This window comes from Salmo salar, chromosome 19, assembly GCF_965601325.2.
Source record: "Salmo salar chromosome 19, fSalSal1, whole genome shotgun sequence".
NCBI classification, from domain to species: domain Eukaryota; kingdom Metazoa; phylum Chordata; class Actinopteri; order Salmoniformes; family Salmonidae; genus Salmo; species Salmo salar.
Genome location: NC_138309.1, coordinates 72,969,297 through 72,985,000, shown reverse-complemented (window position 1 = coordinate 72,985,000; position 15,704 = coordinate 72,969,297). Strand labels below are relative to the sequence as shown.

The 15,704-nt window shown below is 48.6% G+C and overlaps 1 protein-coding gene and 1 non-coding gene across 2 annotated transcripts; both read right to left on the bottom strand.

The window, feature by feature from the left end:
- Positions 1 to 10,265: 10,265 nt before the first annotated feature.
- LOC106579498 (uncharacterized) lies at positions 10,266 to 12,898 on the bottom strand. Its single transcript, XR_014381693.1, has 3 exons — positions 12,570 to 12,898; positions 10,421 to 10,541; positions 10,266 to 10,336 (listed from the first exon to the last, which is right to left on the bottom strand). It is a non-coding gene; the product is annotated as an uncharacterized LOC106579498 (transcript).
- Positions 12,899 to 13,144: 246 nt separating this feature from the next.
- On the bottom strand, positions 13,145 to 15,327 carry LOC106579499 (uncharacterized). Its single transcript, XM_082965933.1, has 4 exons — positions 15,153 to 15,327; positions 14,704 to 14,815; positions 14,462 to 14,536; positions 13,145 to 14,362 (listed from the first exon to the last, which is right to left on the bottom strand). Exons 1-4 carry the CDS (start codon positions 15,226 to 15,228, stop codon positions 13,567 to 13,569), a joined length of 1,059 nt encoding a protein of 352 aa, XP_082822059.1. The 5' UTR covers positions 15,229 to 15,327; the 3' UTR covers positions 13,145 to 13,566.
- Between the last annotated feature and the right edge of the window lie 377 nt (positions 15,328 to 15,704).

The window sequence follows — 15,704 nt, the reverse complement described above, 5'->3', positions numbered from 1 at the left end:
TGGTCCTACTCAGTCACACTGTGTGGTCCTACTCAGTCACACTGTGTGGTCCTACTCAGTCACACTGTAAGATCCTACTCAGTCACACTGTGTGGTCCTACTCAGTCACACTCTGTGGTCCTACTCAGTCACACTGTGTGGTTCTACTCAGTCACACACTGTGGTCCTACTCAGTCACACTGTGTGGTCCTACTCAGTCACACTGTGTGGTCCTACTCAGGGGTCCTACTCAGTCACACTGTGTGGTCCTACTCAGTCACACTGTGTGGTCCTACTCAGTCACACTGTATGATCCTACTCAGTCACACACTGTGGTCCTACTCAGTCACACTGTGTGGTCCTACTCAGGGGTCCTACTCAGTCACACTGTGTGGTCCTACTCAGTTACACTGTGTGGTCCTACTCAGTCACACTCTGTGGTCCTACTCAGTCACACACTGTGGTCCTACTCAGTCACACTGTGTGGTCCTACTCAGTCACACTGTGTGGTCCTACTCAGGGGTCCTACTCAGTCACACTGTGTGGTCCTACTCAGGGGTCCTACTCAGTCACACTGTGTGGTCCTACTCAGTCACACTGTGTGGTCCCACTCAGGGGTCCTACTCAGTCACACTGTGTGGTCCTACTCAGTCACACTGTGTGGTCCTACTCAGTCACACTGTGTGGTCCTACTCAGGGGTCCTACTCAGTCACACTGTGTGGTCCTACTCAGGGGTCCTACTCAGTCACACTGTGTGGTCCTACTCAGTCACACTGTGTGGTCCTACTCAGTCACACTGTGTGGTCCTACTCAGTCACACTGTGTGGTCCTACTCAGTCACACTCTGTGGTCCTACTCAGTCACACTGTGTGGTCCTACTCAGTCACACTGTGTGGTCCTACTCAGTCACACTGTGTGGTGCTACTCAGTCACACTGTGTCGTTCTACTCAGTCACACTGTGTGGTGCTACTCAGTCACACTGTGTGGTCCTACTCAGTCACACTGTGTGGTCCTACTCAGTCACACTCTCTGGTCCTACTCAGTCACACTGTGTGGTCCTACTCAGTCACACTGTGTGGTCCTACTCAGTCACACTGTGTGGTCCTACTCAGTCACACTCTGTGGTCCTACTCAGTCACACTGTGTGGTCCTACTCAGTCACACTGTGTGGTCCTACTCAGGGGTCCTACTCAGTCACACTGTGTGGTCCTACTCAGTCACACTGTGTGGTCCTACTCAGTCGCACTGTGTGGTCCTACTCAGTCACACTGTGTGGTCCTACTCAGTCACACTGTGTGGTCCTACTCAGTCACACTCTGTGGTCCTACTCAGTCACACTGTGTGGTCCTACTCAGTCACACTGTGTGGTCCTACTCAGGGGTCCTACTCAGTCACACTGTGTGGTCCTACTCAGGGGTCCTACTCAGTCACTCTGTGTGGTCCTACTCAGTCACACTGTGTGGTCCTACTCAGTCACACTGTGTGGTCCTACTCAGTCACACTGTGTGGTCCCACTCAGTCACACTGTGTGGTCCTACTCAGTCACACTGTGTGGTCCCTCTCAGTCACACTTTGTGGTCCTATTCAGTCACACTGTGTAGTCCTACTCAGTCACACTCTGTGGTCCTACTCAGTCACACTGTGTGGTCCTACTCAGTCACAATGTGTCGTCCTACTCAGTCACACTGTGTGGTCCTACTCAGTCACACTGTGTGGTTCTACTCAGTCACACTGTGTGGTCCTACTCAGTCACACTGTGTGGTCCCACTCAGTCACACTGTGTGGTCCTACTCAGTCACACTGTGTGGTCCTACTCAGTCACACTGTGTGGTCCTAATCAGTCACTGTGTGGTCCCACTCAGTCACACTGTGTGGTCCTACTCAGTCACACTCTGTGGTCCTACTCAGTCACACTCTGTGGTCCTACTCAGTCACACTGTGTGGTCCTACTCAGGGGTCCTACTCAGTCACACTGTGTGGTCCTACTCAGTCACACTGTGTCGTTCTACTCAGTCACACTCTGTGGTCCTACTCAGTCACACTGTGTGGTCCTACTCAGTCACACTGTGTGGTCCTACTCAGTCACACTCTGTGGTCCTACTCCGTCACACTCTGTGGTCCTACTCAGTCACACTGTGTGGTCCTACTCAGGGGTCCTACTCAGTCACACTGTGTGGTCCTACTCAGGGGTCCTACTCAGTCACACTGTGTGGTCCTACTCAGTCACACTGTGTGGTCCTACTCAGTCACACTGTGTGGTCCTACTCAGTCACACTGTGTGGTCCCACTCAGTCACACTGTGTGGTCCTACACAGTCACACTGTGTGGTCCCACTCAGTCACACTGTGTGGTCCTACACAGTCAAACTGTGTGGTCCTACTCAGTCACACTGTGTGGTCCCACTCAGTCACACTGTGTGGTCCTACTCAGTCACACTGTGTGGTCCCACTCAGTCACACTGTGTGGTCCCACTCAGTCACACTGTCTGGTCCTACTCAGTCACACTGCGTGGTCCTTCTCAGTCACACTGTGTGGTCCTACTCAGTCACACTCTGTGGTCCTACTCAGTTACACTGTGTGGTCCTACTCAGTCACACTCTGTGGTCCTACACAGTCAAACTGTGTGGTCCTACTCAGTCACACTGCGTGGTCCTACTCAGTCACACTCTGTGGTCCTACTCAGTCACACTCTGTGGTCCTACTCAGTCACACTGTGTGGTCCTACTCAGGGGTCCTACTCAGTCACACTGTGTTGTCCTACTCAGTCACACTGTGTCGTTCTACTCAGTCACACTGTGTGGTCCTACTCAGTCACACTGTGTGGTCCTACTCAGTCACACTGTGTGGTCCTACTCAGTCACACTCTGTGGTCCTACTCCGTCACACTCTGTGGTCCTACTCAGTCACACTGTGTGGTCCTACTCAGTCACACTGTGTGGTCCTACTCAGGGGTCCTACTCAGTCACACTGTGTGGTCCTACTCAGTCACACTGTGTGGTCCTACTCAGTCGCACTGTGTGGTCCCACTCAGTCACACTGTGTGGTCCTACTCAGTCACACTGTGTGGTCCTACTCAGTCACACTGTGTGGTCCTACTCAGTCACAATGTGTGGTCCTACTCAGTCACACTCTGTGGTCCTACTCAGTCACACTGTGTGGTCCTACTCAGTCACACTCTGTGGTCCTACTCAGTCACACTCTGTGGTCCTACTCAGTCACACTGTGTGGTCCTACTCAGTCACACTGTGTGGTCCTACTCAGTCACACTCTGTGGTCCTACTCAGTCACACTGTGTGGTTCTACTCAGTCACACTCTGTGGTGCTACTCAGTCACACTGTGTGGTCCCACTCAGTCACACTGTGTGGTCCTACTCAGTCACACTCTGTGGTCCTAATCAGTCACACTGTGTGGTCCTACTCAGTCACACCGTGTTGTCCTACTCAGTCACACTGTTTGGTCCTACTCAGTCACACTGTGTGGTCCTACTCAGTCACACTGTGTGGTCCTACTCAGTCACACTGTGTAGTCCTACTCAGTCACACTGTGTGGTCCTACTCAGTCGCACTGTGTGGTCCCACTCAGTCACACTGTGTGGTCCTACTCAGTCACACTGTGTGGTCCTACTCAGTCACACTGTGTGGTCCTACTCAGTCACACTGTGTGGTCCAACTCAGTCTCACTGTGTGGTCCTACTCAGGGGTCCTACTCAATCACACTGTGTGGTCCTACTCAGTCACACTGTGTGGTCCTACTCAGTCACACTGTGTGGTACTACTCAGTCACACTGTTTGGTCCTACTCAGTCACACTGTGTGGTCCCACTCAGTCACACTGTGTGGTCCTACTCAGTCACACTGTGTGGTCCTACTCAGTCACACTGTGTGGTCCTACTCAGTCACACTGTGTAGTTCTACTCAGTCACACTGTGTGGTCCCACTCAGTCACACTGTGTGGTCCTACTCAGTCACACTGTGTGGTCCCTCTCAGTCACACTGTATGGTCCTACTCAGTCATACTGTGTAGTTCTACTCAGTCACACTCTGTGGTCCTACTCAGTCACACTGTGTGGTCCTACTCAGTCACAATGTGTGGTCCTACTCAGTCACACTGTGTGGTCCTACTCAGTCACACTGTGTGGTTCTACTCAGTCACACTGTGTGGTCAAATCAAATCAAATCAAATTTATTTTTATATAGCCCTTCGTACATCAGCTGATATTCTCAAAGTGCTGTACAGAAACCCAGCCTAAAACCCCAAACAGCAAGCAAAGCATGTGAAAGAAGCACGGTGGCTAGGAAAAACTCCCTAGGAAAAACTCCCTAGAAAGGCCAAAAACCTAGGAAGAAACCTAGAGAGGAACCAGGCTATGAGGGGTGGCCAGTCCTCTTCTGGCTGTGCAGGGTGGATATTATAACAGAACATGGTCAAAATGTTAAAATGTTAAAATGTTCATAAATGACCAGCATGGTCAAATAATAATAATCATAGTAGTTGTCGAGGGTGCAACAAGCACGTCCTACTCAGTCACACTGTGTGGTCCCACTCAGTCACACTGTGTGGTCCCACTCAGTCACACTGTGTGGTCCTACTCAGTCACACTGTGTGGTCCTACTCAGTCACTCTGTGGTCCCACTCAGTCAAACTGTGTGGTCCTACTCAGTCACACTCTCTGGTCCTACTCAGTCACACTCTGTGGTCCTACTCAGTCACACTGTGTGGTCCTACTCAGGGGTCCTACTCAGTCACACTGTGTGGTCCTACTCAGTCACACTGTGTCGTCGTACTCAGTCACACTGTGTGGTCCTACTCAGTCACACTCTGTGGTCCTACTCAGTAAAACTGTGTGGTCCTACTCAGTCACACTCTGTGGTCCTACTCAGTCACACTCTGTGGTCCTACTCAGTCACACTGTGTGGTCCTACTCAGGGGTCCTACTCAGTCACACTGTGTGGTCCTACTTATTCACACTGTGTGGTCCTACTCAGTCACACTCTGTGGTCCTACTCAGTCACACTGTGTGGTCCTACTCAGTCACACTGTGTGGTCCTACTCAGGGGTCCTACTCAGTCACATTGTGTGGTCCTACTCAGGGGTCCTACTCAGTCACACTGTGTGGTCCTACTCAGTCACACTGTGTGGTCCCACTCAGTCACACTGTGTGGTCCTACTCAGTCACACTGTGTGGTCCCACTCAGTCACACTGTGTGGTCCTACACAGTCACACTGTGTGGTCCCACTCAGTCACACTGTGTGGTCCCACTCAGTCACACTGTGTGGTCCCACTCAGTCACACTGTGTGGTCCCACTCAGTCACACTGTGTGGTCCCACTCAGTCACACTGTGTGGTCCCACTCAGTCACACTGTGTGGTCCCACTCAGTCACACTCTGTGGTCCTACTCAGTCACACTCTGTGGTCCTACTCAGTCACACTCTGTGGTCCTACTCAGTCACACTGTGTGGTCCTACTCAGTCACACTCTGTGGTCCTACTCAGTCACACTCTGTGGTCCTACTCAGTCACACTCTGTGGTCCTACTCAGTCACACTGTGTGGTCCTACTCAGTCACACTCTGTGGTCCTACTCAGTCACACTCTGTGGTCCTACTCAGTCACACTCTGTGGTCCTACTCAGTCACACTCTGTGGTGCTACTCAGTCACACTGTGTGGTCCTACTCAGTCACACTCTGTGGTCCTACTCAGTCACACTGTGTCGTCCTACTCAGTCACACTCTGTGGTCCTACTCAGTCACACTCTGTGGTCCTACTCAGTCACACTGTGTGGTCCTACTCAAGGGTCCTACTCAGTCACACTGTGTGGTCCTACTCAGTCACACTGTGTGGTCCTACTCAGTCACACTGTGTGGTCCTACTCAGTCACACTGTGTGGTCCTACTCAGGGGTCCTACTCAGTCACACTGTGTGGTCCCACTCAGTCACACTGTGTGGTCCTACTCAGTCACACTGTGTGGTCCTACTCAGTCACACTGTGTGGTCCCACTCAGTCACACTGTGTGGTCCCACTCAGTCACACTGTGTGGTCCTACTCAGTCACACTGTGTGGTCCTACTCAGTCACACTCTGTGGTGCTACTCAGTCACACTGTGTGGTCCTACTCAGTCACACTGTGTGGTCCTACTCAGTCACACTCTGTGGTCCTACTCAGTCACACTGTGTGGTCCTACTCAGTCACACTGTGTGGTCCTACTCAGTCACACTGTGTGGTCCTACTCAGTCACACTCTGTGGTCCTACTCAGTCACACTCTGTGTTCCTACTCAGTCACACTGTGTGGTCCTACTCAGTCACACTCTGTGGTCCTACTCAGTCACACTCTGTGGTCCTACTCAGTCACACTGTGTGGTCCTACTCAGTCACACTGTGTGGTCCTACTCAGTCACACTCTGTGGTCCTACTCAGTCACACTGTGTGGTTCTACTCTTTCACACTCTGTGGTGCTACTCAGTCACACTGTGTGGTCCCACTCAGTCACACTGTGTGGTCCTACTCAGTCACACTCTGTGGTCCTAATCAGTCACACTGTGTGGTCCTACTCAGTCACACCGTGTGGTCCTACTCAGTCACACTGTGTGGTCCTACTCAGTCACACTGTGTGGTCCTACTCAGTCACACTGTGTGGTCCTACTCAGTCACACTGTGTAGTCCTACTCAGTCACACTGTGTGGTCCTACTCAGTCGCACTGTGTGGTCCCACTCAGTCACACTGTGTGGTCCTACTCAGTCACACTGTGTGGTCCTACTCAGTCACACTGTGTTGTCCTACTCAGTCACACTGTGTGGTCCCACTCAGTCACACTGTGTGGTCCCACTCAGTCACACTGTGTGGTCCCACTCAGTCACACTGTGTGGTACTACTCAGTCACACTGTGTGGTCCCTCTCAGTCACACTGTATGGTCCTACTCAGTCATACTGTGTAGTTCTACTCAGTCACACTCTGTGGTCCTACTCAGTCACAATGTGTGGTCCTACTCAGTCACACTGTGTGGTCCTACTCAGTCACACTGTGTGGTTCTACTCAGTCACACTGTGTGGTCCTACTCAGTCACACTGTGTGGTCCCACTCAGTCACACTGTGTGGTCCCACTCAGTCACACTGTGTGGTCCTACTCAGTCACACTGTGTGGTCCTACTCAGTCACTGTGTGGTCCCACTCAGTCACACTGTGTGGTCCTACTCAGTCACACTGTGTGGTCCTACTCAGTCACACTCTGTGGTCCTACTCAGTCACACTGTGTGGTCCTACTCAGGGGTCCTACTCAGTCACACTGTGTGGTCCTACTCAGTCACACTGTGTCGTCCTACTCAGTCACACTGTGTGGTCGTACTCAGTCACACTGTGTGGTCCTACTCAGTCACACTCTGTGGTCCTACTCAGTCACACTGTGTGGTCCTACTCAGTCACACTCTGTGGTCCTACTCAGTCACACTCTGTGGTCCTACTCAGTCACACTCTGTGGTCCTACTCAGTCACACTGTGTGGTCCTACTCCGGGGTCCTACTCAGTCACACTGTGTGGTCCTACTCCGGGGTCCTACTCAGTCACACTGTGTGGTCCTACTCAGGGGTCCTACTCAGTCACACTGTGTGGTCCTACTCATTCACACTGTGTGGTCCTACTCAGTCACACTCTGTGGTCCTACTCAGTCACACTGTGTGGTCCTACTCAGTCACACTGTGTGGTCCTACTCAGGGGTCCTACTCAGTCACATTGTGTGGTCCTACTCAGGGGTCCTACTCAGTCACACTGTGTGGTCCTACTCAGTCACACTGTGTGGTCCCACTCAGTCACACTGTGTGGTCCTACTCAGTCACACTGTGTGGTCCCACTCAGTCACACTGTGTGGTCCTACTCAGTCACACTGTGTGGTCCCACTCAGTCACACTGTGTGGTCCCACTCAGTCACACTGTGTGGTCCCACTCAGTCACACTGTGTGGTGCTACTCAGTCACACTGTGTGGTCCTACTCAGTCACACTGTGTGGTCCTACTCAGTCACACTGTGTGGTCCCACTCAGTCACACTGTGTGGTGCTACTCAGTCACACTGTGTGGTCCTACTCAGTCACACTGTGTGGTCCCACTCAGTCACACTGTGTGGTCCTACTCAGTCACATTGTGTGGTCCTACTCAGTCACACTGTGTGGTCCTACTCAGTCACACTGTGTGGTCCTACTCAGTCACACACTGTGGTCCTACTCAGTCACACTGTTTGGTCCTACTCAGTCACACTGTGTGGTCCTACTCAGTCACACTGTGTGGTCCTACTCAGTCACACTGTGTGGTCCCACTCAGTCACACTGTGTGGTCCTACTCAGTCACACTGTGTGGTCCTACTTAGTCACACTGTGTTTTCCTACTCAGTCACACTGTGTGGTCCTACTCAGTCACACTGTGTGGTCCTACTCAGTCACACTGTGTGGTCCTACTCAGTCACACTCTGTGGTCCTACTCAGTCACACTGTGTGGTCCTACTCAGTCACACTCTGTGGTCCTACTCAGTCACACTGTGTGGTCCTACTCAGTCACACTGTGTGGTCCTACTCAGTCACACTGTGTGGTCCTACTCAGTCACACTGTGTGGTCCTACTCAGTCACACTGTGTGGTCCTACTCAGTCACACTGTGTGGTCCTACTCAGTCACACTGTGTGGTCCCACTCAGTCACACTGTGTGGTGCTACTCAGTCACACTGTGTGGTCCTACTCAGTCACACTGTGTGGTCCCACTCAGTCACACTGTGTGGTCCTACTCAGTCACATTGTGTGGTCCTACTCAGTCACACTGTGTGGTCCTACTCAGTCACACTGTGTGGTCCTACTCAGTCACACACTGTGGTCCTACTCAGTCACACTGTTTGGTCCTACTCAGTCACACTGTGTGGTCCTACTCAGTCACACTGTGTGGTCCTACTCAGTCACACTGTGTGGTCCCACTCAGTCACACTGTGTGGTCCTACTCAGTCACACTGTGTGGTCCTACTTAGTCACACTGTGTTTTCCTACTCAGTCACACTGTGTGGTCCTACTCAGTCACACTGTGTGGTCCTACTCAGTCACACTGTGTGGTCCTACTCAGTCACACTCTGTGGTCCTACTCAGTCACACTGTGTGGTCCTACTCAGTCACACTCTGTGGTCCTACTCAGTCACACTGTGTGGTCCTACTCAGTCACACTGTGTGGTCCTACTCAGTCACACTGTGTGGTCCTACTCAGTCACACTGTGTGGTCCTACTCAGTCACACTGTGTGGTCCTACTCAGTCACACTGTGTGGTCCTACTCAGTCACACTCTGTGGTCCTACTCAGTCCAACTGTGTGGTCCTACTCAGTCACACTGTGTGGTCCTACTCAGTCACACTGTGTGGTCCTACTCAGTCACACTCTGTGGTCCTACTCAGTCACACTCTGTGGTCCTACTCAGTCACACTGTGTGGTCCTACTCAGGGGTCCTACTCAGTCACACTGTGTGGTCCTACTCAGGTTTCCTACTCAGTCACACTGTGTGGTCCTACTGAGTCACACTGTGTGGTGCTACTCAGTCACACTGTGTGGTCCTACTCAGTCACACTGTGTGGTCCTACTCAGTTACACTGTGTGGTCACAGTTGGCCACTAGATGGTGCTATGAGGTTAGACTTCTCTAAACCTAGTAACCCATAGACAAACTGTACACTGTATCACTTCAGGACAGCACACCCTGTATGCTTTCCAGTGGTTTTAGATCAACATAAACACAACAATAGACTAACTATCTTCAAACTAACAGAAAATATGTCAAAATCACAGACGGACTGTCATAACAAGTATTTTAAGGAAATATATTTGAAAATATATATATTATTCAATCCATTTCCACAGAACAAAGTGTAGGTCTTAAAGACCAGATACAGCAATCAAAATATAACAGAAAAAGAAAACATGCTGAAAACTTTTCTATGATGTTTGAAGGGGCTTGTAGGTGGAGGCTTGTAGGTGGAGGCTTGTAGGTGGAGGCTTGTAGGGGAGGCTTGTAGGGGAGGCTTGTAGGGGGAGGCAGAGCTACAGTGCAGAAGGCGCCAGACATGGTCAAGCATGGCTCCTTCACTTTTTCATCACTTTTAAACCTAGAGTGAGACATAGAGATTAGACTGTGTGTGTGTGTGTGTGTGTGTGTGTGTGTGTGTGTGTGGTGTGTGTGTGTGTGTGTGTGTGTGTGTGTGTGTGTGTGTGTGTGTGTGTGTGTGTGTGTGTGTGTGTGTGTGTGTGTGTGTGTGTGTGTGTCCTCTTTACCTTTCTTTCTCCTGTCGACCCAAGGCGTTTTGGGATCAGAGCAGATCTTCTCACCTTTCACTGTGTAGAAGCTGAAACAAGACACAGAGCTTATTACTACTACTGTATGTGTGTGGGTGGGTGGGTGGGTGGGTGGGTGGGTGTTTGAGACTTACATGACGGCATTAACACAGGGTGGCATGGAGTTTTGGATGCGGTATCCTTGCAGTTCAGATTTTATAGGAGTGTCAGACACACTCGTGCAGCAGTTTGTGGTCACCTTACTGGGCCGACGATCTGAGAGAGGGGGGAGGAAGGAAGTGAGAGAGCGAAAAAAAAACTGAAACAAAAGATTCTGAGATCTCTAAAGTAAGCGTTTTTATGAGAGTCTGACAGGAAACTATTAAGACATGAAGCCTATCCCACCTCAGAGGTGTCAGATGACTCAGCAAAGAATAACGTGGAAATCAACCGACCTGTGTCTGTGTCTGTGTCTATCTCTGTGTCTGTGTCTATCTCTGTGTCTGTGTCTATCTCTGTGTCTGTGTCTGTGTCTATCTCTGTGTCTGTGTCTATCTCTGTGTCTGTGTCTGTGTCTATCTCTGTGTCTGTGTCTATCTCTGTGTCTGTGTCTATCTCTGTGTCTGTGTCTATCTCTGTGTCTGTGTCTGTGTCTATCTCTGTGTCTGTGTCTATCTCTGTGTCTGTGTCTATCTCTGTGTCTGTGTCTATCTCTGTGTCTGTGTCTATCTCTGTGTCTGTGTCTATCTCTGTGTCTGTGTTTGTGCGTGCACAGGGTTGGGGAGGAACTAATTACATGTAATCAGTTACAGTGCATTCAGACCCTTTGACTTTTTCCATATTTTGTTACGTTACAGCCTTATTCTAAAATGTATTCAAATGTTTTTTCCCTCATCTACACACAATACCCCATCATGACAAAGCAAAAAAAAATTTATAGAAATTTTCGCAATTGTAATAACATTTTTAAAAAACTTCTATCACATTTACATAAGTATTCAGACCCTTTACTCTGTACTTTGTTGAAGCACATTTGGCAGCGATTACAGCCTCACCTATATTTGGGGAGTTTCTCCCATTCTTCTCTGCGGATCCTCTCAAGTTTTGTCAGGTTGGATGGGGAGCGTCGCTGCACAGCTATTTTTAGGTCTTTCCAGAGATGTTCGATCGGGTTCAAGTCCATGCTCTTGCTGGGCCACTCAAGGACATTGAGACTTGTTCCAAAGCCACTTCTGCGTTGTCTTGGCTGTGTGCTTAGGGTCATTGTCCTGTTGGAAAGTGAACTAATTTGTGGAGTGCTACAGAGATGGTTGTCCTTCTGGAAGGTTCTCCCATCTCCACAGAGGAACTCTGGAGCTCTGTCAGAGTGACCATCGGGTTCTTGCCAAGGCCCTTCTCCCCTGGTTGCTCAGTTTGGCCGGGCAGCCAGCTCTAGGAAGAGTCTTGGTGGTTCCAAAATTCTTCCATTTAAGAATGATGGAGGCCACTGTGTTCTTGGGGACCTTCAATGCTGCAGACATTTTTTACTACCCTTCTCCACATCTGTGCCTCGACACAATCCTGTCTTGGAGCTCTACGGACAATTCCTTCGACCTCATTCCTTGGTTTTTGCTTTGACATGCACTGTCAGTTGTGGGACCTTATGTAGACATGTGTGTGCCTTTCCAGATCATGTCCAATCAACTGAATTTACAACAGGTGGACTCCAATCAAGTTGTAGAAATATCTCAAGGATGGTCAACGGAAACAGGATGCACCTGAGCTCAATTTTGATTCTCATATCAAAGGGTCTGAATACTTATGTAAATAAGGTATTTCTGTTTTTTATTTTTAATAACTGCAAACATTTCTAAAAAACTGTTTTCACTTTGTCATTATGGGGTACTGTGTGTAGATTTATGAGGAAAAAAGTAACAAAATGTGGAACAAGTCAAGGGGTCTGACTACTTTCCCAATGCACTGTACATGTAATCTGATTACAAAAAAATTGCAATCAGTTACGTTACCAGCAAACATGCAAAACTAAACAGTTAAAATACATTTAAAAAATACAGATAACTGTGGTTCGTGGACCACTCTGGGTCTGAGAGGTGTCCGAGTTGTAGAGGGTCTATCAAAAAGCTTTAAATTACAGTAACTCAATGGTAACTGTAAGTGCATTATGACATGTTCTGCATTTTAATGTGTGTGTGAATATAGTATATAGCATATACTGTATAATCATATTTAGTTCTAGAATATATTCAATATATGTGTAGTTTTCAATCATTCACTACATCAATCAATCAGTGAATCAATACTCACAGTTGGCAGAGACAGAGGCGAGGTACACACACATGGTGATCAGGAGTGCCAGTGAGAGGGTCCTGGACTGGAACATGGACATATTGACTGACTGATTGACTGAATGAATGAATAAATGACTGACTGACAGACAAACAATCACCATGAGAGACTCTGCTAGGCACTAAAGTACGGAGACGGGTCGGTGGTCGTTCTGATTGGTCTGGTAACCGTGGCGATGAATCTGTGAAAGGCGGTGGAAGTGCCAGGGGTTTTGTTTCTGACGGTGGGTTACATATACTGTACTGGTGGAAACACCCACCTTGCTCTTTTTGTTTGTGTGTGTGTTATGGTGTGATGCGGTCAGTATTCGTAACGTTATAGTCACACCTCCACCCCCCTCTCTCCTTATCTTAACAAACCACCAACACCCCCAACCCCTGCAGCAGTATTTCGGAGAATGATGGATTAATAAAGGGTACACACACACACAGACACACACACACACAGACACCAGAAGGTGTGAAAAGTCGATGCTGCACATTGTTTTTTTCTGTGCACCACAGCATCAAATCAGTCAGACTGACAACTCAAAATAATATTTCCATCATTTTATTTTCTATTTCAGTTTCATACATTTTCTGATCTTTATAACTCATTATTGTTGAATAAATAAGTGGAAAAGGAAATTGCTCTTACAAACATTTCTTAAAATAACATTGATTGATCAAAAATAAACCAATTAAATGTATAAGTACTTAATAAATAAACGTGTTAAATAACATTAAGAACTCATTGGCATAATGAATTACTAAAAGTCATCATAACTACTTGAAGAAATGAATTAATAAATACACGAGACACTGGCCTTGAAGATATTTCATAAATAATGATGACAACTGAATTAAATAATAACTAAAAAGATATCAAATCTGAGTGTAATATGCAAATTGTAAGTCTGTTTTTTTAGATATGAAGAAGTGGAACTTTGGTGGAACTTCAGCCATTGGCAATGATTCTATTGGTTGGCTGTTGACTGCTGAGTTAAGGCATTCTCGGTTGATTCCTGATGAGGGGAGGAGGAAAGAGATGTAGGAGAGGAAGTGAGAGAGGGAGGAGAGGAGGAGGCAGGGAAAAGAGAGGAGAGGAGATAGGAGGGAGAGGAGGACAGTGAGGGGTGAGAGGAAGTTACGGAGGGAGAAGAGGGGGAAGCAGGGAAAAGAGAGGAGAAGAGCGAGTGAAGAGAGGAGGAAACAGACAGAGGAGAGGAGGAGAGAGATGGAAGAGAGGAGGGTAAGAAGGTAGAGGTGGAGGTGAGAGAGTTGGAAGAGGAGGAGAGAGATGGAGGAGAGGAGGGTAAGAAGGTAGAGGTGGAGGGGGGAGAGTTGGAAGAGGAGGAGAGAGATGGAGGAGAGGAGGGTAAGAAGGTAGAGGTGGAGGTGAGAGAGTTGGAAGAGGAGGAGAGAGATGGAGGAGAGGAGGGTAAGAAGGTAGAGGTGGAGGGGAGAGAGTTGGAAGAGGAGGAGAAAGATGGAGGAGAGGAGGGTAAGAAGGTAGAGGTGGAGGGGAGAGAGTTGGAAGAGGAGGAGAGAGATGGAGGAGAGGAGGGTAAGAAGGTAGAGGTGGAGGGGAGAGAGTTGGAAGAGGAGGAGAGAGAAGGAGAGGAGGGTAAAGACGAAAGGGTGGAAGTGAGAGAGAGGGGAGAGAAGTTGACTGAGGGAGGAGAGGAAGGTAAGGAGGTAGTGGTAGGGGAGGAGGTGAGAGAGGGTGGAGAGGAGGAGAGAGAGGGAGATGTTGAGCTCCTGCGGGCCATTCTAGAAAAGAAAAAATAAACACAATCAGTTTCCTATTCTCTTTTGTTCTTTCTCTGTGTGTGTGCACGTGTGAGCGTGCGTGTGTGATAGTTAACTTACTCAAACTGTTGAATCTTGCGGCGTACCCAGGGTTGTCTATAGTGACAACAGATCAGACCCTTCTCTGTCTCTAAGCTGCAGGAGAAACTTTGTTAACACTGAAACTGAAGGGGTTTGACACAACATGTCTGGAGGCTTTGGCACAACATGGACACCACATACTGTAAAGCACTTTGTGACAACATATGAGACTAAACTGGATAAACCTCAATGAAATAAAGACTAAAAGATCTGTTCCTTACATGACAGCCCGTACACAGGGAGCGTTATAGGCCTGAGTCCAGTAGCCTGTGATTGGATCGGTCACCTCGCTCCTGGTCACTGTCTTACAGCACGACGACAGCTTCTCTCCATCTATTCAGGGGGAAGAGTTTTCAGAGAAATTCAGAGAAAGAAAAATTGCCGTGCTCAGCTCAAATGTTTGTAGTAACAAAAAGTACCTGCGCACTGAATTCAAAAGGCATACAGTATAGGTCTACTTGAATAAAGGAACAACCACACTCACTGAAACATTCTTTAATCTTTTTTTTTTGCAGCAGATGTCAGAACAAACGAATGCGTTTTGGCGGCATCCCTCGTCATCATCATACTTACATATTCTCAAAGAAACAAATCATCTTGACCTGGCAATCACTTCAAAAACCATGTACCTTCCACCTCTAACCACTTAACACACACCCCCTCCCCTCACCTGTCCCTGTCCAGACCAGCGTTGCTATGACGATAGCTGCTGTCCAGATCTTCACCAGAGTTCCACAGGTCACCATCTTTACTGTAAATCTCAGATTCAACTGGTACAATACAAGTTGAATAAATAGATGAATTAATTCTCTCTCTTCTCTGGCAGGCTGCTCAGCTTAGCTCAGGGTCAGTTCTGTAGTGTCTGTCTTCACCAGGGTTGAGGTTATATAAAGGCCTGAAAGCAGAAGTGGCACTTCCGGTTCTCTCTTCTCTCCTTTTTTGTGAATGACAGAATGAATGAAAGACTGCCGGGAGTTTCTGCTGCGTCAGCGCAGATCGTTTACCAAGAGGAAACACTTTCATCAGCATTCCGTCTGGAAGAATATGACATGGGTCTTCCCCAGAATGGCCGTTCGGAAGATCAGACTGCCAGTATGACAGTTGAACTAAGCTCATGAGGTATTTATAGGTTATATTCTTCAAGAATCAATCAGTACATATGTAGAAACTGCCGATTGACTCTTTAAGGTATGGCCTAATGACTGAGCTAAACATGCTCTGA

Coding starts and splice junctions, on each gene's coding strand:
- LOC106579499 (XM_082965933.1), bottom strand. CDS start 15,228: ATGGTGACCTGTGGAACTCTGGTGAAGATCTGGACAGCAGCTATCGTC. Junction 14,816..15,152: donor GCTGGTCTGGACAGGGACAG/GTGAGGGGAGGG, acceptor CCCCCTGAATAG/ATGGAGAGAAGCTGTCGTCG. Junction 14,363..14,461: donor CGCAAGATTCAACAGTTTGA/GTAAGTTAACTA, acceptor TTTCTTTTCTAG/AATGGCCCGCAGGAGCTCAA.